We start from the raw sequence: 27,288 nt of genomic DNA, 5'->3' as shown, positions 1-27,288 counted from the left end.
CGGGCGAAGGCCAGCTTCCGCAGCCCAAACGAGGATTTATTTTGCTTCCTCTCTGCATCGGGCTCAGGTTCCTGGGGCTGCCCCATTACCTCACCCACACCAGCCTAGAGCCCAGGAGGCCAATTGGGGAAGAGAGAAGTGACCAGGGCTTTCTGCTAGGTCCTCCCAGAGCCCTGCGGCCAGCCCGAGGGCACCTGGGGGCCAAAAAAGCCAGCTTGGAAGCTCAACCCTATTCTCCCAGTTTTAAGAACTTGCTTCCTAGAAAGTCACACTCCCTACCCCAAACCCTTTCATTTTCTTTATTATTCAATTTATTGGGGTGACATTGGTTAACCAAACTCTTTCAAAAACTGGATTTTCTCAACATCCTCATGTGTTTCAACTTCCTATGGAGGTGGCCTTATTCTGATAAAATCTGGCCATGGCAGGGCATTGGGAGTCCACTCCCGAGAACCTAAGCAAACGGCACTGAGGAGGGGGCATTGGAGACACCTTGAGCTCTCTTCTACCCACCCAGCAGCAGCCCAGTGCTGGGGCCAGCCTGGGTCTGCTGCTGTTTTGCACATCCGGCGACAATGGGAGGGTTGGCAGGGTGATTGGCAGAGGGAGTGATTTCCCAGGGCCCCGTAACAAGCCTGCCTGGCCTCTTATGGGGCTCCGGAGGCCTCCCCATAGGCAGGAAGAGGATGCTGCTAAGGGTTCACAGCAGGCCGCCCCGTGCTCCACACGCTCTGGCTTCCCCCATTGCCACACTCACAACGCAACCTTCCGGCTGCAGCCCAGCCCCTTGCCCTGTCACGCTCACTTGGGCCTGGCTGCCCAGCATCTGACCACAAGCTTGCATTTGTACATCCCCGCCAGCCCTAACTCGTCCTGTGTCCAAGACAGAGCAACCTCAGTCTTACCAAAATCTGGCTTATCATCCCCAAATCCTTCAGGGGCTGGGCAAGCAAAGGCTTCAGCTTCAAGAAATTCTGTTCTCTCTTACTATCATGTTCTAATCCCAAAGAAGGGCTGAAGTCATATTCAAACCATTTGTGCTTCTGTAGATTTATTAGCCAGTGATGGAAGAACTCAGCTGGACCCGTACAGAACACAAGTAACTGAGCACATCTGGAGAACACCACTCGCCCCCTCTCCCTCTCCCTCTCTCCCAGCATACGGAACAGTTTATTCCCAGAGCTGTCCCACTGTCACCAGTCTCGGTGGGTTTGGCCCCTGTAGGTCCCTTCTGTGGCCCAACAGGACTACCTCCTGCCAGGGGTGTCCCCTCCAGCAGAGGGAGGCCCCCGGGCCACCCAAGCACCCTATGTGGATGTTTTTACCCCTGCACCCACAGACTTCTCCATCGCCAGGAATTCCCCAGATACTTGCATCTGCAAGACATTCCAGGAGGTACAAAGCCAGATCTCTGAATGTCAGATGATGGGGGATTTATAAGGCTGAGGGACAACTATCTCTTCTTCCACATGCACCTAGAAGCACCTCCTACGTGAAGGCTCGTACTAGGCTTTGGGCAGGGTAGGTAGAGTTCAAGATCTGGTCAGGAACTTGGCAGTTGGAGTGATGGTCCCGCACTGAGGTAAGTGGACCTTAGCTCCTTCCCTGTGGGTGGGGCAATGGCCTGAATCTCTCCTGTGCGGAGGGATCTGACTCTGGGGCTGTTCCCCTGCAGAGAGAGAGGCAATCAGACCACAGCAGAATCATGGCTCCTTCCTCCATAAGGACACACAGGCTGACAGGGTGGATGAGGTACATGGATGTTTCCAGATCCCAAAGTGAATTTGGCTGCAAATGGAGGATTTGAGGGTGGGGCTGTCTGGAGGAGGCCCCACGGGGCATGTTGATCTGCAGGAGAGGCCACAAGAAATGAGGTCCTCCTTCACGGAAGGCCAAGTGGAATTAAGCCCAAGGAGCAAATGGGTTGCAGATGAGGCGTGAACACTTCTAGGAAACAGGCTCTGGAGAGGGAGGAGTCACCCTTGGCATTCCGTCTGGACACTTGGGGTCTCCTGACACATATTATTTAGGGGCCTGTCTCAATCTCCATCACCTGGGGCAATGCCCCACCCCAGGGGGAAAGGATGGCGGTAGGGACAGGCTCAGGGCACCATGTGCCACCACTTGAAGGAGAAGGGCTGCCTGCGCACGTTGGTCCCGCAGTGGACCTCCCCATGCAGCATGTGGTACGGGGTGAAGTCGTCAATGAAGGTGCAGTGGAGGCCCAGCGGCTCCAGCAGGGCCCGCACCTTCTCCTCCAGGCAGCAGCGGCCATGGATGATGGGCCCGAAGGGCTTGGGGATGCCCAGGTGCTTGCCCAGCACCAGCATGTTCACCTGCGAAGGTGAGATCCCAGGTCAGGGGCAGCACTTCATCCTCAGCTCCCACCCCAACACCTTCATTCCACCTGGTAGGACGTGAGTTTGTCTTTTGGGCAGCCTTGAAAATAGCTATTCACCCTTCCATGCAGCGGGAAAGGCACCTGGGCTGTTAAGAACTCTAGCCAGCTGTGCCTTCCCAGGAGCGTGCGCAGAGCTCACGATGACAACTCATTTCTCTGGTGACTGCTCTCCTTATTGAGGGATTGTGGTGGATGCCATATCTGTGCTTTAGCCTATGGACCAGGGTAGACATCCGAGCCAAGCCAGACCAATCAGATCCTCTGGCTCGAGTATCTGAGGCTGACATGGCAGGACAGTCAAGTCAGTCTCTGCGTCTGTATCTATAGTACATGGCCATGTTCATGTCCATCCTCAGGGACAGAGAAGCAAAGGAAGCCAAGCTGGAGGAGGGAGAGGTAGAGGAAGGAGGGGATGAATAACGTAAATAGACGCAGAGGTAAGAGATGGTTCCAGGCCCCCCTGAAGCCCCCGCTGCAGCCATCCCTGTGCTCGGCTTCATGGTGTACTTATATTAAATCTCCCTCTCTAGCTGAAGCTGGCCTGGGAGGCCTCTGTTTTCTGCAAACACAAGAATCTGAACCCACGCATAAGCTTCTGGGGACAAACAGGTAATTGCAAGGCCACCTTAAACATGCAGGAAGGAAGTGAAGTGATGAGAGGCTTTGCTGGTGGGGAAATCCAGGAGGGCCAAAAAGTCAGAGAGGGAAGGAAAAAGGGGGTGGGGGAGTGAAGCAATGGCGGTGCGGACAGGCTCCTTGCAAGGGTCTGGTGATGGGTGAGTTGAGTTCCTCCGGAGGATGGATGGGGGCTGGGGTTGGAGGTGGGAGGGGGTGGAGGCAGGGAGGGGAAGGGGGCGTGGGGAGGGAAACTGGGTGCTCTCCAGCAGTGCTGTTCAAAGCGTGGCCCTCAGATAGCAGCATCTGTGTGACTTGGGCCCTGGTTAGAAAGGAAGCAGTGTCTCAGGCCCTACCTGGACCTGCTGACTCAGACCTGCTTGCATCCAGGTGTTTCAGATGTAAGTTCAAATTTTGAGCCCTCGGGGCTCAAGCAAAGGCTGCTTCTTCCATGAAGCATTCTTGGATTCTCTGACCTTTGAACCGCCACATCATTATACAAAATTGATCATTAGGACAAGTCCTCAGAGAAGGGAGGCGTTTCCCTCCCTCCGGGTTAGATCCGAAGCTACTTGAGAGCAGGGAGCAGCCTGCATCATCTCTGAATCTCCCTCAGGGCACCCTAATGTATGTAGGATGGATGAATAGCTGTCAGCCAGGAGGAAGGGAGCAGAATGGACATGTCAGCTCCCAGCTGACACTGTGGCCTTCACATAGCACCTCACGTAACAATCTGTTCACTCCACACATGTCAAGTGGGTCCCTGGGAGGGGGAGGGGCCCTTTCCTGATGGTCCTTGAGCAAGGGGCTTGGTCAGTGAGCATCTGTAGGGACCACGGTGATCAGCCAACCAGAAGCCCTCCTGCTGGCCACCATGGAACCCCTGTTTCTCTCTGCCACCCCCACCGGCCACCACAATCCCAAACGTGGCAGCCACCAAACATTGTGCCCCTCTGGAGAGTGGAGGCTTGGAGCCTAATTTGAGGAAACCTCAAGTCCCAGATGGTGGCCTCACCAAGTCAGGGAAGAAGGCCATAGCCTTTTTCTTCTCGGTCTTGAAGAGCTGGGGGATGTCCACAATGTCCCGCTCCGTCAGGCCCAGCTCCCGCTTCAGCACCTCCCGGTTCCAGTCGATGCAGCTCTGGGAAAAGAGGAGGTAGAATTGGGGACCCTTGCCAGTGTGTATCGGGGGCCCCATGGGGTCATGTCTGGGTAAGGAGGCATGGGCTGCCCAGCTCTCTACACCAACCTTATCTTTGTACCCCTTCATCAAAATATACCTGACCTATGTGCCACTCCTCACAGTCCTATCCCACTAGCGGGGCTCAAAATGACAGTGTTCCAGAGTGTTCCATCCTTGACCCTCTCCCCTTCTCTGCATCCTTCCCTCCTTAGGGAATCTCTTTCGGTCTCATGGTTTGAACACCATCTGGGTTCTGACGGCTCCCCAGTTTCTACCTCCCAGCCTGCCTGCCTTCTCCTTCACTCAGGTCGGCGCTCCCATCCCCTCCGGCCCCTGCCCCTCTCCCCAGGGTCCCTGATCAAATCCTTGCCCGTCTGACTCCATCTGGGCACTTGTGTCTGCAGGACCCTTCCAGACATGCTGCACACCGTCTCCACTCAGTGCCCCAGGAGGCTGGCCCTTGAGAACCAGGTGTCCCCATGCCACTGGCTTCTGATGGGCTTCAGCCAGTGGGGACACAGGCAGGAGGTGGGGGCCGGTAGGAGAGTGCGGGGGTTATGGGTCCTCCCACTCCCTCCCTGCCAGGTCACTGTGCGTTGGTCGTGAAGGTCACAGCTCCTGTCTCACACCCTTCTGTTCAGAGTGACCCCTCCGGGTTCCAGCAGCAGCTCTCCTCCCTAGTTCCTTCAGGCCTAGGGGTGGGGACAGCTCCCCTCTTTCTAGTCTGGGACACTGCACAGACCTTGTTGGTGTTTCCCCAAATGCTGCCTGTGCCTTTATAAATATTCCTTCAATCAAACTTAGACAGCTTGAGGTGCCACGCATTTGCTGCTGGGACCCGCCGTCTGCCCCTGCCCCGCAATGTGATGGTACAGTCTCGACATAGCAGCAGAGAGACCCTTTCAAAGCCGAAGTCAGATCAGGCTCCTCCTCTGCTCACTACCCGCTCCCCCTGCTCGGTGACCTCCAGTCTCACTCAGAGCCATAGCCAACATCCTAGCAATGCCCTACAAGGTCTCATGTGACCCTACGGACCCCTGCTTGCCCTCATACACTCTGAGCCCCATACACTCTACTCAGGGCCATTTGCTGTGCTGTTCCCTCTGCCTGCAATGCTTGTCCTCCTCATGGGCACATGGCTTACCCACTCATTTTTCTTGGGTCAGAGGAGAGGCTTAGAGCCCCTCTGTCTGGGCCTGTTCCAGCCTGAGCTTTCAGGAACCGTGAGCCTTAGACATCCGTCCCCATCTCTGTCCCCAGTCATCCCCACCTCTACTCATAGCCCGTGCCCTGTACCTGCACAAACTTGTTGTAGCTGATGAGGTTCTCATCGGAAAGGACCTGGTTGATGGAGATGGTGTTGACCTGCACACTCCCTGAGAAGGGGAGAGACAGACCTGAAGGGAGGGCAGCAACAGTACCGGCAGTGAGGGCCACCTGCTCTGGGGAGCAGCCAGGCAGGGGCCAAGTTCACAGCTCCTGGTCTTGCTAAGTCAGCAGCTCTCTGGCCTTTCTGGACGCTGGTAGGCCCCACCCAGCAGAGCTCAACTTGGCCACCATGCAAGCTTGGCTGTGTGAGAAGTGAGCGGGAAGAGGACCACAGTGCCGTAAGCATTTGAGTTCATTGGAAGGGGTATGCCTTCCATTGGGAAATGACAAGCCCCTCCCCCCAGGGCACTGGGTGATGATTCCTCTTCTTCTGTGTAGTGAGGGTGGGGCTGGACCACCACCTGCCCACCAGTGCCAGCTGTGGTGGACACCACTGGCCCTGGCCCTGCACTCCACGAGGTGAAGCACGGAGTGTGCGGATGCCTGGGATGTCCGAGGAGACGGGGCTGGACAGGGAAGGGGAGGTTAGAGGCAACGGCTCGCCATCCTCACAGCTGCTGTCTCTATTCAGTTCCTACCATGCCAGGCCCTGAGATCGGAGCTCCACATTTAGCACCTCACTTAACCCTCACTGCAGCCCCACCGTATATGCATTATTATCCCCTCACAAATCTGAAAATTGAGGCTCAGAGACATAAAAGTCTTGCCCAAGGTCTAACAGCTAGGAAACGGGGAGCTTATAATCAAGCCAGTGCTCGAGAAGGGCCTCAAGCCTTGACCATGGGAAAGGAAGTGGCTTCCTGGACACATCTGCCAGCTGGGCATCCCCTCCACCCCAGCTGGAGTCGGATGGCTGGGGTTCAGACCCAGCTCTGCTGCATCCTCGACTCTGGGCCAGGGACCGATTTCCAGGCATTCTCAGGTATGAAGGGGGTGACAGGGATCCCCCCAGGCCTTCATGAGGTCAAACAGGACAATTGGGGTGCAGCACAGGCCTGCGGCTGGGCACAAAGTAGGTTGTTATTTAGCGGTGTTGGGCTTCCCTGGTCACAGCCGTGGCCGTCAGCTCGGCAGGGCTGCATGGTGGCTGTGTGTGGCCTGACAGCTGTGAGTCCCCCCAACTCTCCTTCCCAGCTTGGCATTTGGAAAAACTGCTCAACCTCTTCCCGGGCCTTGTTCACTGCAAACCTGGTGCTTCAGGGAAAGACGATGATGGCTTCCCTGCCTAGTACATAAAATTTGGAGAGGAGGATTTTTAAGGTTTAATCTGGGTTCAAAGGTGGCTAGTCATGGTCCCTCGGGGATCATCGGGGTGGGAGAGATCTATATTCCTGACACTTTCCATCTGGGGTCCTGGGGTTGTGCTAGGAGGGGGGACTCAGTCCTGGGAGGCAGCGGGAGACAGGACTGTTCACGGGAACATCCATGAGCCCAGGGTCCAAGCCCCTGATAGACGGTCCATTGTCCAATCAGATTTCTCTCACAAAGCGCAGACTATTGCGAATTTCAAGACAGTGACAGCTGGGCATCAAACCTCAGGCGAGGGGCTCTTCTGAGCAGAGGGCCCTGTGGGACCACACTGGTCCCAGGCATGAAGCTGGCTACATCTCCAGCCTGCCTCTGCCCTCCCTATGCCCATCATCCATCACGGCGCTCTCTGCCAGCTCTGCCCCGGCCTCGGCCCATGGGGGCTGGTGGAGCAAGGCGAGTGGTCACAGGAGTGAGGGCTCCTGATTTTGGGGAGACAGCCTGCTTTAAAATTTGCCATCCCTCTCTCAAGTCACCATGTGTCTTGCTTTAGGTGAAGGGGGTTGAGAGCTGTGATGGGGGACACTGGTACCCACCAACCAGCCCTTCAAACAGGAGGGCCCTGCCGTGGCCCCACTTCCGCTTTTCCTGGAAGAGCTTGAAGCAGGCACCTGGGCTGGCCAGGAGCATCCGGAAGCCCTGTGTGGAGAGAGCAGAACGGCTGAGCTCCCTCGACTCAGCATAGCTCCCGGGAGCTCACCCCCTGACCCAGCTGCCAGGAACAGCTCTGTCTCCCAAGTCCTGACCTTTCTATCGGAGGCAGGGACGAAGCTCAGAAACTCATCCACGTGGCCCACGGCCAACCAGTCCACAAAGAGCTCCACAGGGGGCTGCACTCTCTGCGCGTGGAGGAAGTCCCGCACCACCTGGGTGACCCTGCGGCCACTTGACCTGGGGCCCAAAGAGTTGAAAAAAGTTGCTTAACTGAACAAACAAAAAAAGATATGCAGTAATGGAAAGACAAGAGTTCAAGATTTCTGCATTGCCTTTGTAAGCAGGAAAGACTATATCTATTTTGTCATCCAGGCAAGTCCTCAGACCCATCCTCACGTTCCCCAGGAGACCAATTTTACCCCTGAATGCCACCCCCACGGCAGGTGGTCCTTCCTCGAGTCTATCTTACATTTCTCTCACTGCAGCTTCACCCTCCTGCACACAAGTGGGGAGAGAGGTGGACAAGATCACCCCCAAGGGGCGCCAAAGCCCCAGCATTTTGTAGTAGTGAATTTCAATCCCATTTTTCTTTGCCTTCTGGAAAAGGATCTAGTGGCCTTACCCAAACTTCCTCTTTCTGTGGGATCAGTTAGTCCCCTCCAAAGCTTCTTGAGTCACCTGCCATTTGATTCCAAGTCTGTTCTAACTGCTTTGCTGAATTTGGTTAGCTCTATGTGTTGGCCTATCATACAGCAAACAACCATTACCATACAATTCCTTTTCTTTTCCATTGGTACCCTGTGGTTACATGTTGAATATGACATAAGCTGTTACTGTGTGTGTGTGTGTGTGACTGCCATCTCACTTTTCACATCCCATATCTCCCTTTTCCTGCTCTCAGGAAAAGACCGGATAGTAGTCATTTACATCATAGTAGAAACAAGCTCTGGCTTAAATGCAGTTTCTTCCAGGACTATCGAGACTGAGAGTTTTTTCTTCTGTAAGTGTTAATTGGTAGCAACATCTGCTTATTTTCTGAATCGGAAGACCTAAGTCTAGTAATAACTTTGCTTTTGGTGTTACCTTTCCAGGTCGTTTGCCCTCTCTGGGCCCACTTTTATAAAACAAAAGGGTTGAGTGGCGCCTTGGGTCCCTGCTCACTCTGGCCTTCTCAAACTCCCAAGGTAAGTGGACAATGTCTGGTGAGGAGCCCACTGCCCTCCCTACCCACCACATCTAGGACTACAATTTTATCGCTCCTTCTTTCTGGTTCTCTTTGAGGGGTGCAATAGCCCCTCACCCTTCAGCCACCATCACCCCTGCCCTAGCCTCCATCCCAGCAATATCTCTCCCAGATCCTCTCTCACCCAGGCAGGTTGCCCCCAATGAGGATCCTCCCCAGGGGGTACTCCTTCCCGTTGGCCACCACTGGGGGGCTGACCTCCAGGTTCCCGAAGGAGTCCAGGCCACACACAGAGCTGCCTTGTGGTTCCCGGGTCACGTAGCCGAAATCTGGACCCTGGTAAGGGAAACTGAGTCAGGCTGGCTGGGGTGAGGGTAGACAGCTCACCAATAGGAGCTTAAAGCAACTTTCCAGGTTCTGAATTCCTTAAAGATGGGGCGGGAGTGGCTGCCCATTCTTCATATGCAAATACTGAGTCAAAGGCTGGGATCTGAACTATTTATTTCACGTGTGCACGAGGGCCAACATTGGGAAACACACAGGCCCGCTGGCCCTGCTACCATGTTAGAGCAGGTTATCCCCCACAGTCACAGCGAGGCAGCAGAGAGGGTGCTGGTTGCCCCTGAACCCCCCATTAGACACAGAGCCTGAGGCCATGGCCATCCCTTTCTCTCTACACAGGCCTTCTGCCAAGTCCAGCCCAAGGACAGTCATCTGGCTTCTCTAGAGTGGCCTGTCCCTGGGAACCAAGAGGCCTTCTGGGCCTCAGTCTTTCCACTCTGGAAGAGGAGAGGACTTCCCAGGGCCACCTTTTAGAAGGACCTTTAGAGGTGAGAGCCCCTACCAGCTGTGTGTTTGGGGGGTGGGGTGGGGCCTCCCATTCTCTAGGCACCAATGGAATCTCCCCTCCTTCCTAGAGAGGGCCCTGGTCAGCCATCTGCCCAGTTAGCCTCGTCACCAATAGTACCAGTGTGCTCCCTCTGTGCCGACACAGAGCAGCCTCACGGACACATATGGGGCCAGGGCTGTGATGACGTTTTTACTGATGAGGAAACGGAGGTTCAGAGAGGGAAAGTGACTCATGCAAGTCCACACAGCATGTGCGTGACAGAGCCGAGCTGCTCTGACTCCAAAACCTGTGCTCTGAACAGCTACGCTGTCCTGCCTGCCCTGTCTAGGGCTGCCAGATTTAACAGATAAAAATAGAGGATGCCCCGTTAAATTTGAATTCCAGATATACAATGTATTTTATTTTTTTACAACAAATATATTTTAGTATAAGTATGTCTCATGCAATGTTTGGGACATACTTATACCCAAACGACACTCATCGCCTATCTGAAATTTAACCTGTGTCTAACCTGGCAACTCTGTTCCTGTTCTTAAAGATCGTGGTTCCCAGGGCCACCCCCCCCCCCCCCCGTTCTCCACATCCCAATGTGGCCCTCGAGATAGTGTGCCCCCACCCTCAGCGCTGGGCTGCACCCCGGACCACTCACCAGGATTCGTTTGTAAGGGAAGTCCTGCAGCTCCCCATTCCTGGGGGAGTCAAAGACCACCGGGAAGGTCTTGTGCGGCGCCTGAACGTAGCCCAGCTCCATCTCATCCTACGAAAGACAGACACGCCCGGCTGTGGACCGTCAACAACTTCCCACACTTGCTTGACAGTGAGCACTTTGGGGGAGACTGCTCCCAGGAGGTCTCTGCCTCAGGGAACATAGCTCTTGGGCATGAAGAGGGCAGGGGCCATGATGCCTGCTGGTTGAAGAGGTGCTGGAGGCTCAGAGAAGGGGTGCGCTTGCCTACAGTCACAAGCAAGACAGGCCGGGAATGAATAACAACATGGACATGACCTTGGGGCTGTCGCCATGCTGGGTCAGGGCAGAGTGGACACAGAGAAGGACTTGGGGTGGCCTGACTTGGACAAGCAAGCTGCTGGGCATTAGCCAGAACCTCTGGCCCCCACGTGTGGTCATGCAGGGTTGACAGTTGGGCAGGACTGACGGGGTCTGAGGAGGTACTGATCTGTCTCCTTCTCAGACCCACAAATGTGCCCGGGTCAATCCTGAGCCCTCTGGTCCTGGAGGCAAAGGTGGCCCCACCCAGACAAACTACATACCCAATGAGAAGCTCGCAGTTACGTGCCCTGCCCTCGGCTCTTCGTGGATATTAACTCCATTCATCCTCAGGACACGCCTATGCGGAGGCACTACTATCACCCCACGTTACAGATGAGGAAAGTGAGGAGCAGAGAGGTCTAGTTATTTGTCCAAAGGTGCACAGCTAGTCAGCAGCACAGGCAGAATCCAAATCCAACTGGTCTCACTCCGGAGTCCTGCCCTTACCTGCCTCATTGGATGAGCCTCCAGCCATAACATGTCCTTAGCTTGGCATTCAAGGTCTCCTACCTCAATTCTCACCCTTCAGAGAACCTCGGCCCTGGCCAGAGTGAGCATTCTTTCTCACGCCTCCCACCTCTGGGCCTTTGCACATGCTGCTCCTCTGCCAGGACCCCCATCTGCTGAGTGCCAGCAGGGCCCTTACCAGCTCCCTGGGCCTTGGCAGCCCTGAGAGCTCCTCCGGTGGCAATAACGGAGTTGTCAAGAAGGAGGAACGACACTATGGTAAGAACACATGGCAGGCCATAAGGGCTCGCCGAATGGCAGAAGTCATTACCCATCCACTTGCCAGATCTGGTCCAGCGCAGATGGACAAGAGGCCATCACGGAGCCCCAGGACAGAGCTGATGCCACCTTCCTCCAAACCCAGCTAGCGCTTTGCTGGCACCGCTGCCACATCTTAGATGCTAAGAGCTAGGACTTGTACTGCAATAGTTCACCACATTGGGGCTTCTCGGCCTCGGCACTGTGGACATTTGGGGCCAGATCATTTTTTGTCTCGGGGGCCAAAAGCCAGCAGCATCGCCACCCTCAGTGTGACAATCAAAATGCCTGAGACTGCTGGGTATCCCTCGGGGACAACACCGCCCTCCTCGGAGAACCACTGGTCCAGGTTGCTAAGGGCAGGGAGCATGTGCCCAACCCATTATTCAGCCAGAGCCTGGGGTGAATGGGGTTGAATCCAGTGTCAGTGTGTTCCTGGGTGTCCAGAAAGTTCTGGAGAGAGGGGGCAAGCTCTAGGTCTAGAATTAGAAAAAGCAGTGTCCTGGGGTGGGAGATCACAGCGCCCAGGTCCTCCTGGATATTCCCCAGTAGCCCCCCTGCCGCACCCGGTTGGGGCAGGCCAGCCTCCCCTTCCAGGGTGGTGTCCTGGCTGCGCACTGCCTGGTGGCCGTGGTACCTGGATCCAGCGGTCATTTCGGTTCTCGGCCTGTGGGCAGACGGTCAGCTTGCAGCCGGCCTCCCTGGCCAGCTCTGCCACGGCATCCACAAAATGTGTGTTGTTCCTCACACTGTAGACGAGCCCAGGGAGAGTGACTCAGGACAGACCCAGGCCAGAGGGGCCGCCAGGGTCAGAAGGACCCGCAGTATGCCCCAGACTCACCGGCACACGTACACCTCCAGGGGCGGCAGGGTGCTGGGCGTCATAATCCAGGGAGCCACGCGGAACACAACAGTGTCAGTGAAGATGGGGGACTCAGAGAAATCCTGCAGGGGAAGAGCAGAGAGGACAGAGCCCTGGCCTTGGGTCCAGAGGCCCAGTGACCCGAGGGCCGGTGATCCTGAGTGAGCTGCTCCACCTCAGTCTCTAGGGAGAGAACTGGCGAGGTGGTGAGGGGTCTGCAGTTTTTCACACCAGCAGGGAACAGAGCCAGCGTTCTGTCCCCTGCTCCGCCCAGCCACCCCCTACCTCATTGGAGTCGTCCAGCAGGGTGACGTGGAAGGAGACGAGCCCCGTGAAGCCGGCGTCAGGGAAGCAGAGGCCTTCCACGAAGAAGCGCTCCTCGTCCCCGTGGGAGCGGGGCACCACGTAGGATACCTTGTGCTGGCCCAGCACATGCCTGTAGGACTCGCACGAGTCCTCGGGACCTGGGAGGGGACGGAAGTAGCCGCTGTGACTCCCTGGAGGACCCGGGGAGCATGAGAGCAGGAGACCCATGCAACCTCACCAGGACCCCAGGCCAGACGACACCTGCGTCTCACCTCCCATGGGCAGAGGGGAGAAAGCTGCTTACCACACAATGTGGGCAAGGCGGGGGTGGGGGCAAGTTGGCCGCATCTGACAAAGTAACATGAACCCCTACCAGCAATGCCACTTCCAGGTATGTGTCTACAGCACCACTTCTAGGTGAGGGTCTTCACAGGTTGTTTCCTTGTTCATTGAGCAAATGTTTACTGAGCACCTACTATGTACCTATGAGTCATGGCTCTGCACATGGATACAGCCATGAGTGAGGTTCCTGGCCTTAAGGAACTTATATTGTAAAATCAAAACCCTGTAAACAACCATATGTCTCAGATAGGTTACAGCACCTCCACGCTTTGGAATACTATGCAGCTGGGAAAAGAGTGGAGCAGAACCAAGTAAATACACAGAGGGAGGGGTCGAATGTAAAGTTCAGTGGAAGAAACCGTTTGGTCATGGAAAAAGATACAATAAATATTAAGTAAAAAGAAAATAGCTTGGGAGGCAGACTATGTACACAGCACACACATGCAGGCACACGCAGACACACGCAGGCACACGCAGGCACACACAGTGCATCTAGAAACAAGTTGGTTGGAACACACGCCAAACCCTTAACTGTGAACTTGTTTTAAGAGTCAGGTTTAGGGTTATGGATAAAGGACTCATTTTTCACTCTATATGCTGATATATTGTTTGGTCTTTTTGTAAAAAGTGAGCATCTTATTACTTGTATACATTTGTATTTTTAAAAGGTCGTGTGTACCCTTGCTTAGACTTGCGATAGATGGCATTGTGGCTATGTGAAGCAGTGGTGGTCATATTTTCTTTCAGGAGATGCTGAATTCTGTAAGGTCAATACCCACAGAGCCTGGGACTGGCTCAGAAGTACTTCAGGAAGCAGAGAGGAACAGATGAAGCGAGAGAGGCGAAGAGTGATCATTGTTGAATCGGAGTGGATGGACTCTGGAGGGATTGTTACACCATTCTCTCTACTTTTGTGTGTTTGAAATTTGGGGGAGCAAAATTTCCTAAATGTGCTTGAAATATATTTTAAAAATTCATTCATCCCATAAAACAATCCGGGCTCCAGCTGTGGTGGAGATGCCAGCTGACCAGCTCCAGAGCTCACACATCTGTTCCTCTGCCCCAGAGGAAGCCTGGGAGCCAGGGCAGAGCCTGTGCAGAGCCCGCCCACTGGCCCAAGGCGGGGAAACGAGGGCACCTGGCAGCGGGGGATGGGTGTGAACTCACCACAGGCGTGGAAGACCCGTGCCCGCTTAGCGTCTTGGCTGGAGGTGTGCAGGACAAGTCTGTGGTCATCGAAGAGGGCAGCAGGGCCCTGGGTCCGCAGAACTATGACGGACATGTCTTCCAGGTCTGTGGAGCCAGACAGAGAATTTGGGGAAAGGGCCTGGCACACAGTAGGTGCTCAACTAATGTTAGCATCCTCTGCTCCCCTGGAGGGAGAGGAAGGTGAGAGAAAGCTGCCAGCCCAAGGCAGGGTTTGAGGATCAGCAAGGTGTGTCTGGGAGCTGGGACTCTGGCCCCGAGCCCCGCCTTCAGAGCCATTCCTGGGGGTTGGAGTTCCTGTAAGCTAACTGAGCAATGACCCTGGACACCCTGGGACATGGGCTACCCTGGCCCCCCTCACCTTGCAGGCAGCGTATGTGCTGGTCACAGTTGTCCTGGTCACCGCAGTTCACATCATCCCTGTCACAGTTCACCAGCAGGATCGCTCCGTACCCCTCGGGCCCCCAGACCCACTGGCGCTGTCGGTGACAAAGTAGAGCTGGTGCCGGCAGCTCAGACCAGACCTGCACCCCCTTCCGCAGCCACCTCCTGGCTGGCCTCCTGACCCTTCCCTGCCCGTTCACCCCACCCTTGAGGGCTGGTCCACTCGTACGGGAGCACCTCCAGCTCCAGAAACCTCAAAGGCTCCCTCCTGCCCACATCACCAAGTCCAAACTAACAGCCGTCTTTCGTGGCTGTCTGTGATGTGTCTCCAGCCAATGTCCCCTGTCTCAACAGGCAACTTCCTGATTCTAAATCCCTCCCTCCTGGCCTTGGCTCCTGCTCTTCCCGCCACCTGGCATGCCCTCCCTTTCACACCCCTTTAGAGCCCAGCTCAAGGGGACTTTCTTCCAGGAAATCTTCCTTGCTCCCCCAGCCCACCTTGACCGTCTCCTCTGCACTCCTACTGCATAAAGTGCCACCACACTTCAGCCCAAAGTTCTTTAACAGTTTCATAGTTGGTAGGTTTCCCTTTTCACCTCGATCAAGGAGTTAGCCCACTATAGCCCACTGGCCAACCGGCCCTGGGCCAGCTTTTGTAAATTAAGTTTTACTAGAATACGGTGGGAATCATTTGTTTACATATGGACTATAGTTCTTCTACACCTCAATAGGAGAATAGAGTAGTTGCAACGGAGACTGTATGGCTTGTGAAGCCTAAAATATTTACTATCTTGTTTTCACAGAAAAAGTTTGCCGACCCCCAACCTAGATTGAAAGTCCAGAAGGACTTTTCCCCACAAAGTGAGGCCTAGCCCAGGGCTGGGCACATGCGTGCTTCAGAATTCTTGCTGATGACACTTTTCCTGGTAAAGAAGATCCCCAGCTGTGCCTGGTTCCCACTGGGGAACCTGACCGCAGTATCCCTGGGCTCCCCTGACCGCGGCATCTGCCGGGAGGCAGGGGGGTATTGTAATAGCCTCTCCTCCATTAACCCAGCCTAGAGCAGCTCCAAACTCCACAGCCCTTTCTGGGCCCAGGCTGAGATGCCCTACCTTGTCCACAAAGCTCCTGTTCTGCCTGCCCTCACAGTTCAGGTCGCAATCCAGAGCGATGTCTGCAAGAGGAGGGCAGAGGGTAAGTCACCACAGGGTTCCCAGGAGGTCAGCACAAGCCTATGACCTCACCTCTTACCTTCACACTCAGGGCCTACCTGGGGCTGGACAAACAGAAATCATTTCCAAGAAGACCCTGTCCAGAGGTAGGGGTATCTGGAGTCTCTCTCTCTGAGCTTGGGAAAGAAAGAGGCCTGGGAGAGGAAGCAGGGTCAGAGCAAAGGCCCATATGAAATGCTGCCCCCTCCAGGAAGCCTTCCCTGATCTCTCCCTCTTCTGCATCCCTACAGCGCCCACTGTTGGGGCACGCCCTGCACTGAACTCAGGTTGCCCTAGACATTCTTGGTCTGTGTGAAGCTGCCTCATCCCCTTGGGATGAGAGAGGGAGCCTGGGCTTTGGTGTCAGACAGAGGTGGATGTGAATCTGAGCTCCATCACCTACTACCTGTCTGAGCCTCACCTTCATCTCAAAATCTTAAAATCTCAGCCTCCATCCCACCTTCTTAATGTGTCTCCCTAGAACTGAAGGAGATTTTGTAAGGCAAATGGAGGAGCATCCATGAGAGAGAGGTAGGGGGAGGGAGAAGGAGGAAGAATTTGAAATAATTTTTAAACATGTGAAAAGATACTCAGACACCATGCAACAAATGAACGTATCTCACAAAAAGAATGTGGGCAAGAGAAGTCCAACCGGAAGGAACGTGTACAACATGATTCCATGCACCGCACATCCAAAGAAAGGCAGACATAGACTGTATCACTTGGGTATGCACATTCAGGTGATTAAACCACAGGGAAAAGCAAGAAAACATTTACACAAGCTAGTGCTTACCTCTCGAGGCAGGAGGCCAGAGATCAGAGAGGGTAGAGTTGGGGGAGGCTTTGGGGTGCCTGTCCTGTTCTGTTCCTTGACCTGGGCGAGGGCTGTTCAAGTGTTTGCTTTGTAACTATTCATTAATGTGTATGTGTAGAACATAGAGCTGTACGCACTTTTGTGTATTTTCCAATGAGTAAGGGTGTGTGTGTGTTCAGGGAGGGGAAGGCAGGGAGATACCCAACCTCAGTCCTCATCAAAGGAAGGCGAGTTGAAGCAACAAGACACAACCTCTCTGATGGGCAAAATGGGAGAAGGGTAGTAGTGCGCAGGGCTGGCGAGGCACTCCTGCGTGCTGTCGGCCGGTGTGTGAAGTGGCGTCATCCTTTCGGATTGCAACATTTGGCAATATCTGTCAAAACTTACAATGTACGTTTCCTATAAGTCAGCAGTTCTGCTTCTAAAAACGCCTCCGGAAGAGGGAGAATTTTCAACTCTCTCGCCAATTGCTCTCCACGTGCTTGCACCAATGCGACCTCCCACCCACAATGCAAGGAGCACCCCCGTTCCACACCCTCAGCAACGCTAAGTTAAGCATCTTTTCATCTGGGTTCTGATCACTGGGGCTTTCTCTTCTGTGAATTACTTGTTCATATTTTTTGCCGATTTCTAGTTATTTGTCCTTTTTTTCTTATTGATTGAAGTTTTCCATAATCTCTATGGAAATCTCGGACCACGTCTGTATGCTTCCATTTGCTTACAAAAGGGGGGAATAGACAGGTCTGTGTGAGTCTCCCTCTAGAAGCAAGCATGTTTCTAGCAGGAGGCGGGGCCTGGGGCACTGCGAGTCTTGGACTAGAGGGAGGGAGGTTTACTTTTCAATTTACAGTTGGCACGTGAACAACTTGGAGGTGAAGGGCGCCAACCTTGTACATTAACGACGGTCGGCCGCCTGCAGACTCGGTTCCCAACTATGGACTGACCGTTGAACAACACAAGTTTGAACCGCGTGAGTCCATTGAACTGAACGGATCGATCGGAAACAACCCGTGTGTGCATGGGCCCACGAGTTCAGACCCCTGTTGTTTAAGGGTCCACTATATACTCTTTTGTGCTATTGGAATTTTTTTAATGTGCATTTTTTACTTCAAGTTAAAAAATAAAACTGATGGACTTTGGTAAAAAGATCCTTGCCCAGGGTCATTCCCGACTGCTCCCCATCCTGCCCTGGGCCAAGGCCCCTTGGCCACACCCTTGGCATGACCCCCAACTTACCAACACAGGTGAGGTAGAGCACCGTGTATGCCAGAGGCAGGGGCTTATGGCTGGAGTAGTAGGAAATCTGAACCTGTGGAGAGATGGGCCAGGGTCGTATGGGTTAAAGCCAAGAGCCTCCACCCCCAAAAGGGGAGGAGATCTCAGAACTGCTGCGCACCAGACTTGTTTACCGGCATGGCTCTTCCTTCGGCCTTCTCTGTGCCATGTATTTCTCCATGCCTCAGTGGGCCCTTCTGTAAAATGGGGCTGTCATTGGCACACAGAGGGAGGCCATGGAGGCCTGGGCCCCAGGCTGCCGATGACTACCTTGTGACTTTGGCAGGCCCCAGCCCCAGGGTGAGTCTCTGTCCCACCGTTTGTAACATGAGGAGTTCCGACTGGGCAGGGTTTAGGGACGCTCTCCAAGCCGATGTTCTTATCTCTGGGACTCCGGCAGGCCTGGACTTATGCCCAGCACCTCTGGGTTCTGTGACCTTTACCTTTTTCAGCCTCCTCAGTTTCCTCATCTGCAAAAAGGGGGCCATACAGGTTCCTACCTCAGAGGACGATGGTGCATCTTAGAAACTGCATGTGTAAAAGACGGATCTCATGGAAAGTGCCCAAGAAACATCAGCGACTGTAATTTGGTGGGCAGGTGGCATTGAGTAAGAGCTCAGATTCTGGAGGCAACACATGGAAATATCCTGGGAAAGTTACTACCTGCTCTGGGCCTCAATTTCCTCAGCTGTAAAGTCGGAGATAATAACAGCTCCTACCAGTAGGGTTGATGACAGGCTGTGAGGAGTAAGGGAGGAACGCAGGTGACAGGCTGAGCACGGTGCCTGGCCCGAGGCAAGCACCCGTAACTGTCAAAGGTGGAGCTGAAGATGGTGAGGACGATAAAGCCAGTGGAGGCCCAGCCCTACGCTGGGACATTCCCTCGTGATATGGGTCCCTTGACTGTCTGGCTCTGATGGCCTCACCAGAGGGTTTAGGATCTTACCCAGGCCACTCACCCCTCAGTCCTGGGAGCCCCTAAATCCTGTGATTACTGACCCCCGAGTGTCAGGCCCCAGCAATGATGCTGGCCTCAGACATACAATTACCTGGATCCTGGCCAAAGGCAGGGGGAGGGGAAGGGAGTGCACTCTGACCCTCCTCAATCCCTGAGGTCCTTGGAGCCAAGGAAGTCAGGGAGGGGAGCTTTCCCACAGCCCCCGGCTTAGTGGGGCAGCTCACGGGCTGCTGGTCCTCTTGTTCTGCCCTGGGGACTCCGTCCTGACCATCACCTACTCTGCTACTCCCCTGACTGCGTGGTTTCAGGTGAGCCACGCCCCTTCTTGGTCTCAGTCTCCTTGTCCGTAAAGTGTTTGCCTTGAGTCCTGCCCACCTGCCTCCCAGAGCCCAGTGTCACAGTTCAAGTGACGGATGGGAGCAGAGGTGGGAGTGGTGGAGGGAGCCCGCCCCAGTTTTCAGGCAGGTCCGCACTGAATGCTAGCTCTCCTCCTGAGTAGCCATGTGGCCCCAGGACAGTTACTCTGGACCTTGGTAGCCCCATCGGTGAAATAGGGATCAGCCCCTACCTTCCAGGGCTGTTGTGAGGGCTGAACGGGTCATCCATGCCTGGCTCATGGTCAGTGCTCTTAAAGGGCCAGTGTTCCAAAACACTGTTCCTGACATGGAGTGTAAACCCACCACTCCCACATGCCACGTCCCAGTTCCATCAGCCATTTAACGTGGCATCACGTGTGCAAAGTTCAAGCCCCCCCCCACCATATCTCCCATTTTTTAATGTCTCTTGCCCTGGAGCCAGAATATGGCCTACAGCTGGGGCTTGTTAAACTCGCTCCTGTTAGCTGAGTGAGCAGAGAGAGGAGAGCAAGGGAAGTCATTATGCCTCTGAGAAGGGAATGGGGACAGGAAGGGAGTGGGTTAGAGGAAGGAGAGGTAACTGGGGGAAATGTCACCTTGGGGAAGGGGCTTTCCCCAGAAAGCAACATCCCCTTCCTGTGCCCCATCCCTGCTTTCTCTCCTCCATTCGGAGTGGCAGAGATACCCTAGTCACCCCTCTGCTGACAGGCGGGGAAACGGAGGTCTACTTGCCAGAGGACACAAACTTGGTATTTTTAAGCTGCAGAGCTGGCTGGCTCCAGGGCCGGGCACTTACCCACCATTCTGCCCTGCTCTCTGGGGAGAGAGAGGGCGCTGGGCCCTTAAGAAACTACATCCCTACCTCCCAGCTCTGCTCCCAGACCAGGGAACCCACTCACATGGCTGTCGTTGAGGTCATTGCTGGGAGAGTTCACGACCACGATGATCTCCAACCCTGTGTCACAGCGCCACCGCCTGGCATCCGCACGCTCCCGGCCCCTCTCCAGGCTCGGAGAGATGTAGATGTCCACACCAGGGGTCCCGTAGACCTCGAACATCTCTGTGCCTTCTGGTACTGACCTGGGAAGAACAGGGAGTCATGGGAAGTACTAGAGGGGCAGCCCTGTTCAGATGCTTGAGCTTTGGCTTAAACCCTTGCTTCCTCCAGGAAACCTTCCCTGACCACCCAGGCCTCTCAGATGCTCAGAGTAAGCTCCTGGTCCTCAAGCCTGGACCCCACACAAATGTATACACAGTCTTGCCTTCCAAGGCTCTATGTTCATTCACATTTCCCTTGTGAGTTTCCCGGGCATTAACTATAGGGTTAAGAAGTCTGTGTTGTCACCTGGCCCTGGGACAGAGCCTCCCCGACTCCAGTTTGTCTGGGAGTTCTGGTTGAAACCAGTCTGTTCATCTTATTGTCTGAGGGGTGCCTGCCGTGTACGCAGGCACTGCCAGGTTGAGGCAGGTATACCCACTGCTTTCCCCAGAGCCTTCAATCCCACTCAGAGCGAGGGCAGCCAGATGGGGCTCAGGTCCAAGGAGTCAGGGGTCAGTGGGAGCCCATGTAGAGAGGGGCACTGTGAGCCGAAGGGACCAGCAGGCTTCCTGGAGGAAGCCGCACACACATGCACCTGAGAGATGATAGTAGCCACCACTTACGGGGTCTGCTATTTGCCTGCCCTATTTGAATTTCTTCGTGTTCATTATGTCACGTAATCCTCTCAATAACCCAGGAGGTAGCTGCTGTCATTGTCCCCATTTTACAGACAGGGATACTGAGGGTAAGTCATGTCCAAGGTCATGGAGCTAGTACGTGACAGAACTGGGATCCAAACCCAGGCCTTCTGGTCCCCGAGTCCACATCTTACTCCCTCCCCAAGGGTGACAATGACACTAATCACAACCCCCGAGGCCCGAGGCCCCGCACCCCTACACACTTGGCCTGGCAGTCCTGGCTGAGCCTCCCCCCACATCAGCTCAGCTGACCCTCAGCACAGCCCCAGCAGGAGGGGATTGCTACTCCCATTCACACATGGGGAAACTGAGGCTCAGGTGGGCAAGAGACTTCCCCAGTGTTTCCCAGCTGGTCACTCCACCCCAGGCCCTTTCCATTTGCTTCCCCTGCCTGGAGGGGACCTGAGCTCCTTCAAAGCGCCCTCTCCACTCCCCGCCCCTTTCCCCCGCCCCCAGCATGATTCTGATACTTCTGATAGTAGCTTTTTCTTTTTTTAAAAAAAAAAAGAGAGAGAGAAATCAACCAAGCCCAAGCCCAAGCCCAAGCTCTGTTCCACTGGGAGGTCTCACCAGGTACAAGGGGCCGACACACCTGTTTCTCTTGCCAGATTAAGCAAATAAAAATACGGAATGCCCCGCTGGACTTGAATTTCAGATAGACAACGAATCATAGCTTTCATATAAGTATGTCCTCTGCCATATTTGGGCCACACGTATACAAAAATATTGTTAATTGCTCATCTGGATGGCAGGTTTCACTAGGCACCCTAGATTTTACCTGGCAGCCCCGCTCCCTCAGCCTGTCATCCCCAGGGCTGGCAGTGCCCTCTGTTCTGTTGTGTCCTGGGTGTGTGGGCCAGCTCCCATTAAGGGACACAGAGAACCTGGATAGAGAGGCATTGGGACACAGAGACACAGAGAGACAAAGAGACAGGGAGAGACCTAGAGAGACGGAGAGCCGGAAAGACAGAGGCACATGCAGACAGATCCAGGCATGAAGGGTCCCCCTCATAGTCAGGGGCACCCTCAGCTCCTCCCTCAGCCACTGCCCTAGGCCCCTGGCCTCCAGCTCCCCAGGAAACCTGTAAGCTTTCTGCAGAATCCCCCCAACCCCAAGCTGCCCCTAGAACCCCAATGCATCCAGGAGCTAGAGCTGAGCACCCTTAACTGTCCTGGTATAAAAGTCCCCCCACCCCCCTGTTCCCACACCCCAACCCCTGGATTCGGGGTATTTTGGCCCAGCTCCCTGGACCTCCCTGGGCCAAGCCCTGTGTAAGGTGTGCAGGGAAGAGCCCCTTCCCCGGGGACCCACAAAAGCAAAGAGCTCGAGTGGTGGCTGGACCAGAATCAGGAGTCAGATACTGGACAGGCTGGGTCGCACATCCGCCAGGTGACCTTGGATACATCACCTAGCCTCCCTGGCTCAGTAACCTCACCTAAAAAAGTGGGATAATGACCCCCGCTTGGCCAAACTCACTGACTACCACGAGGCTCATATGTGATAATTGATAGGAAAGGCTTGGAAATCTACCTGCCCCGGTGGGGGGAGAGCTGATTAACATAAATTAAGGCAGAGGAAGCTGGAGGCAGTTTGAAAGGGTGGGCTAGGGTGTCTGGGGAAGGCTTCCCTGAGGAAGGCAGGTGAACAAGGACTAGGAAGAGATACGTCTGAGAGGAAGACATTTTTACCACGCAGCCTTAGGAGGGCAAGTTGAAAGTCAGGCTATAACAAGCTTGTTTTATTTCACCCCCCTGCAATGGGGAGCCAGCGGTCAGTCTTGATTAGGAGGGGCAGCACGTGGAGCCACGGTGAGGTAGTTGAGCCTGTGGGCTCCAGGGCCAGGCCGCCTGGGTCCAAATCCCAGCCCCGCTAAGTGTGAGACCTTGGGGGAGTGATGCGGCCTCCCTCAGCCTCAGGGTCAGCGTCCATAAAGTGGGGGTCATGAGAAGATCAAAGGACTAGATGTGTGTAAACGCTGGACATGAGAGAAAGTCAGAGGCACCTGAACCCACGCCCTCATTTCACTGCCAGGAAAACCGAGGCTTCCAAGAAAAGAGACTAGACGCTGGGGCTCCAGACTCCCAGTCCAGTGCTTGCGCCCCATCGTGGAAGCTGTGTGTTGGGAAGATCAAAGGGGTGGCTGAGGGGAGGGTCTGGATTTCCCATTTGCTGAAAGACAGCAGAAGTGGCCAGAGGCTCACCTGGACGAAGTTCTTCCTCGGGCGAGGCCACCTCGAGCTGCCAGCATGCTGCTCTAGACGGCGCCCCCCAGCCCAGCCCAGCCCTGGGAGCTCCTGTGGCTAGGAGCCTCCCGTTCTCTGCAGAGGAGGCTATCCTCACAGAAGACAAGCCCCTCCCCTGCACCACGCCCTCCTAGCCAGCCTAGGCGGTGGTGAGCGGAGGGCGATCTGCGGCAGGGTGACCCACAGCTCGGGTTTGCCAGGGGCAGCGGCACTTCCTGGGCTGCAGGACTTTCAGTGCCAAGACTGAGAAGGTCTTGGGCAAACCAGGACAGCGGGTCCCCCTCACCTCGGCCAATTTCAGACCCACCTGGTGAAAACGGATTCCAGAACCAGAAGTGCTGCAGGCAAGGCCCTGGAACCTGCATTTAAAACCATCCTGAAGCCCAGTGAAGTCAGAACCACAGCTAAGGGTGGGCCATCTCAGAAACACTGGAGCCTGGGGCCCCCAGGGTGCACGGGGCTGACTGAGTGTGAGCCCACCTCATCCGGGGAACCAAGACAAGTCAGGTCTTCCCTTGTGTCTCGGGTCTTCCCTCCAATGGAGAGGAAGAGGATGGTGACAATGGTGATGAAGGTCACTCCCATTGCCAGATTATCCCCACTTTACAGATGAGGAAACCGAGGTTCATAGAAGACAGGTGACTTGCCCAAGTCACACAGCTGGTGAGTGACCCATGGCCAGGACTCATGGCCAGCCCTGTTCCCACTGCCTGGCGAACCCAAACCCATCGACCCCTGGCAAGACAAAAGCAGACTTTCAGAGCCAAGAAACTGACAGGCAAGGTCCCTGTAGCTGAGAATACAAAGGTTGACAAGGTCTCCACCATGTGGTCCCCAGGGTCAGGGAGACCAAGGCCCAGGCGGCTCTGGCTTGAGGGGCAGTACCAGCTGCTCCTCCTGCTCAGCGAGGCTCCCAGATCCTGGCCTCTCCAGGAGAACTGGGGTCATGGAATCAGTGCCCTCCTTAACCCCCCGTTTTTCCTGCCCCAGGAAAATGCAGCCACACATGGATCCTAAAGCCTAAACGGTTAAGAGCTGGAGGTGTGCCTGCCTCCCAGGGCCCCGCTACCCACACGCAGTCAGAGCCCTCACGCCCACTACGGGTGGGTGGCAGGGAGGGGCTCAGAGGCCTCTGTGAGCACAGCTGGAAACCCACAGCTCTGTGCCAACCTCTTCAGGGTATGGGCAAACCAAGGCCCGGAAAGAAGCAGAAAGTTGTTCCAAAGGACACAGTGAATGGTGACAGAGCTCAGACCAAACAGAGGGTCACTGGCCCAAAGGTACCCAAGTCTTTTCATCCCATTAGACCATCTCTGCTGAGCAAAGGGTGAGGTGGGCTGTTTGCTCTTCCACCTAGGGCAGCGGCTCTCAACCCTGGCTGCACGTGCATCCCCAGGGCGTGGCTCAGCACGGGAATCCCTGCTCAGGAAAACAGAGCCCCCTCACCAAGTCAGGGCCATCTCCAGCTCAGCAGAAGGCAGGGAGACAGGATTTAGTCCACTCTTTTAGACAGAGAGGCCCAGTGGTCTTGTCTGTGCTTCATCCTTCTGGTTGGTATCCTTCCTCCAGGAAGCCTGCCCTGACTGCTCAGCCTGCACTAATTTCTCTTCTCTCATCTCCTCCTTCTCTCAGTATGGTTCAGAGGTTGTTCCCCAGTCATCTTGTGTATGACAGGTTCAGGGACACTTAAGGCTGTCCATAGGGTCAAGACAAAAGCCTTAAAACAGTGACAATGATAATAATGATGACAGTCACCGTAACTGAATGTTCCTCACATGCCAGGCATCGCCTACATGCTCTGCATGCACCATCTCATTTAATCTCCCCAATAGCCCTTTGAAGTAAAGGCCAAATTGTTTGGGTTGCATCCTGGTTCTGCACCCCTCACTGGCTGTGCAACATGGGGCAAGTTACTTAGCCTCTCTGTGCCTCGGTTTTCTCACCTATAAAACAGGGAGGACAACAATGCCCACCTCATAGAATTGTTGTGAGAATTAGTTAACATATGTAAATTGCCAAGGCAGTGACTGGATGGAGCAGGTTCTAAGTATCATCGCTGATATTATTATTATTATTATCATCTCCATCCTACAGATGAACACAGACTTGGAGAGGTTACGTGACTTTCCCTGGGCAAGACAGCCTCTAGAATGCAAAGCCAGGCCGGAGCCCCCAGCCGCTGCCCCTTCTCTTGTTGGCCCACAATCTGAGCACCAGCATGGCTAGATCAAGGTGTCTCCAAGCTGGAAGAGACCTTGGCGCTAACCCAGTCCCACTCCACTCGTAAGATGGGCATCCCTTCCACAGCACCCCTGTGAGGGGGTGATCCACCTCCTGCTGCACCTGCAGGCTGGGCTTCCCGTGCCGGGCACACACTAGATCCAAAAGAAAGACCACGGTGGTTCGGTCATCAAGACCCAAGAATCCCTAGTTTGCAGGTGTGGCAGGCTCCAGCCCACCACCTTATGACTGTCCCACCTGCGGCTTCCTCTGCAAACCCCAACAGGGCCCACTCATTCCATTCCCCCAAGAATACCGTTGCCCCTCGTGATCCCAATCTGTCCTCCAACCTTTCAGGGAGCTCTTCCTGAGAGTGAGGAGTGAGCCCCAGGCTTCCTGGGGCAGGTCAAACTGCTGTATGGGCAGGAGCCAGCTGGGACAGGTGAGTCACCCCACGGGCACACGGTGGTGGAAAAGGCAGTGAAACCTGGCCCCACGGGTAACCCTCCTTACTCATCCCGTCTCCGGAGCAGCCTCTGTGGCTGCCACCAAATCCCCTTCCCACTGCTCACCACATACCCAACCTCAACCAGACTTTAGTTCCCAGCACCTAGCTGGGCTGGGCCTGTTCAGACTTGGTTCCCTCCCATGACCAGCTCCTCACCTCCTCTCTGCTTCCGACTAAATTAACTCCAATTGTTAAGTTTTAATCTAGGACACTGGTTCTCAGCAGGAGTGATCCCCCCACCCCAGGCACATCCAGCAATGTCTGGAGACATTTGTGGTTGCCACAGTGGAAGGCGTGCCCCTGGCATCTAGCAGGTACAGGTCAGGGACGCTGCTCAGCATCTCAGTGCACAGGATGGCCCCACAGACCCCCACCCAATCCCCCTGTGGAAATATCATGTCTGCCGTGCGGGGGCGGAGAAACTGGTCTGTAAGACGCAACAGTGACGCCGCTCTGCCTTCCTTCCTCCCAGGTCCTGGATTACCTGTGCCCCCAGCTCATCCTCAGGAGCTGGGGCCCCTGAAGACTCCCCAAAAAGCTAAGCGGCCAGCTTCTTGGTGGTTCCTAGAGCCCAGCTCCTGAGATCCTGCCCAAACTCTCCTTTTCTTCCTGGGAGAGGGAGAAGGCGGGTCTCATCTCCAGCCAACGTCCTTAAGGACACGGGCAGACAGTAGGGGCAGCATCATGCTGGGCACTGAGTGGCTGGAGGAAACCAGACCACTCCTCCTCCAGTCACAGACAGCTACATTCATAGGACTCCTGGCCATGAAGGGGTTTAAATCCTGGCTGGCCACTTAGTAACTGAGTGACCTGAGCAAATGGCTTGCCCTCTCTGTGCCTCATTTTCTTATCTGTCAAACAAAGTGAAGCTAATAATAAACTTAGCTCCCAAGGTTGTTATAAAAGTTAAATCCAAGAGGCTTGTTAAGCTCTTACAACACGCCTAGCACTAAGTGCTATCCAAGTACATGTAATTCTTTAAAAAAATAATTGATGCTCTATTTTCGGGCTCATAGGCTGGGGTAGGGGGTGGGGAGGGGCGGTGTGTCTCTTCCTATTCTTGTGTGCTCAGCCAGACCCTCAGCCCAACCTGCAGGGCCTCTGGACAGAGACACACGCTCAAGTCCCGGGTACCAGCACCCTCCAAGGCCCTGGCCAGAGCTCAGCCATTACAAGCCTCTGTACCCGCCTTTAGTCTCCCACATTTCAAGCCTGGCTAGAGTCTTCAGGAAACCCAGCTGCAAAAGGCGAGGACCCAAGCTTCTGTGATTGGCTGGTGTCCCAAGTCCAAGGCTCAGGAGAAGGCAGCCAAGGCAGGCCCAAGCCCTGAGGAAGCCCTACCCAGCAGAGCCCAGGAGGGTCTGCACCCCAGGGCTCTGGCTCTTACCCATAAATATCCACAAGTGTCTCCACGCCAGCCACGCACACAGCACTGGTGGGATGTTCCAGGGACACACGCACGATCCTCTGCAGGGACATGCTGGCCTTGGACTGGGCTGGGGTCACAAAACTCAACACTGCCTACACAC

At 54.9% G+C, this 27,288-nt stretch overlaps 1 protein-coding gene across 5 annotated transcripts; it reads right to left on the bottom strand.

The window, feature by feature from the left end:
* Positions 1 to 1,089: 1,089 nt before the first annotated feature.
* On the bottom strand, positions 1,090 to 27,276 carry PADI3 (peptidyl arginine deiminase 3). 5 transcript variants are annotated; one of them, XM_045190368.2, is made up of 16 exons: positions 27,147 to 27,276; positions 19,950 to 20,130; positions 17,698 to 17,770; positions 15,549 to 15,610; positions 14,414 to 14,531; positions 14,014 to 14,139; positions 12,484 to 12,662; positions 12,178 to 12,281; positions 11,974 to 12,085; positions 10,173 to 10,280; positions 8,858 to 9,009; positions 7,583 to 7,727; positions 7,373 to 7,475; positions 5,496 to 5,596; positions 4,032 to 4,157; positions 1,090 to 1,848 (listed from the first exon to the last, which is right to left on the bottom strand). In XM_045190368.2, exons 1-16 carry the CDS (start codon positions 27,236 to 27,238, stop codon positions 1,594 to 1,596), a joined length of 2,037 nt encoding a protein of 678 aa, XP_045046303.2. In that variant the 5' UTR covers positions 27,239 to 27,276; the 3' UTR covers positions 1,090 to 1,593. The 5 variants fall into 5 exon arrangements, with proteins under 5 accessions (XP_045046303.2, XP_045046305.2, XP_045046304.2 ...); XM_045190370.2 differs by having other exon boundaries at positions 5,496 to 5,575; XM_045190369.2 differs by having other exon boundaries at positions 1,719 to 2,336.
* Positions 27,277 to 27,288: the final 12 nt, after the last annotated feature.

The sequence above is a fragment of the Desmodus rotundus genome, chromosome 3 (genome assembly GCF_022682495.2).
Source record: "Desmodus rotundus isolate HL8 chromosome 3, HLdesRot8A.1, whole genome shotgun sequence".
NCBI classification, from domain to species: Eukaryota; Metazoa; Chordata; class Mammalia; order Chiroptera; family Phyllostomidae; genus Desmodus; species Desmodus rotundus.
The sequence above is the reverse complement of the archived record's forward strand: the minus strand, read 5'-3'. Positions and strand labels throughout refer to the sequence as shown.

Excerpts from the sequence above, each read along its gene's own strand:
- PADI3 (XM_045190368.2), bottom strand. The coding sequence starts at position 27,238 with ATGTCCCTGCAGAGGATCGTGCGTGTGTCCCTGGAACATCCCACCAGT. Across the intron at positions 14,532-15,548 it reads ACAGGAGCTTTGTGGACAAG|CGCCAGTGGGTCTGGGGGCC; the intron begins GTAGGGCATCTC and ends TGTCACCGACAG. Across the intron at positions 5,597-7,372 it reads CCTGTTTGAAGGGCTGGTTG|GTCTGTCTCTCCCCTTCTCA; the intron begins GTGGGTACCAGT and ends CCCTCCCTTCAG.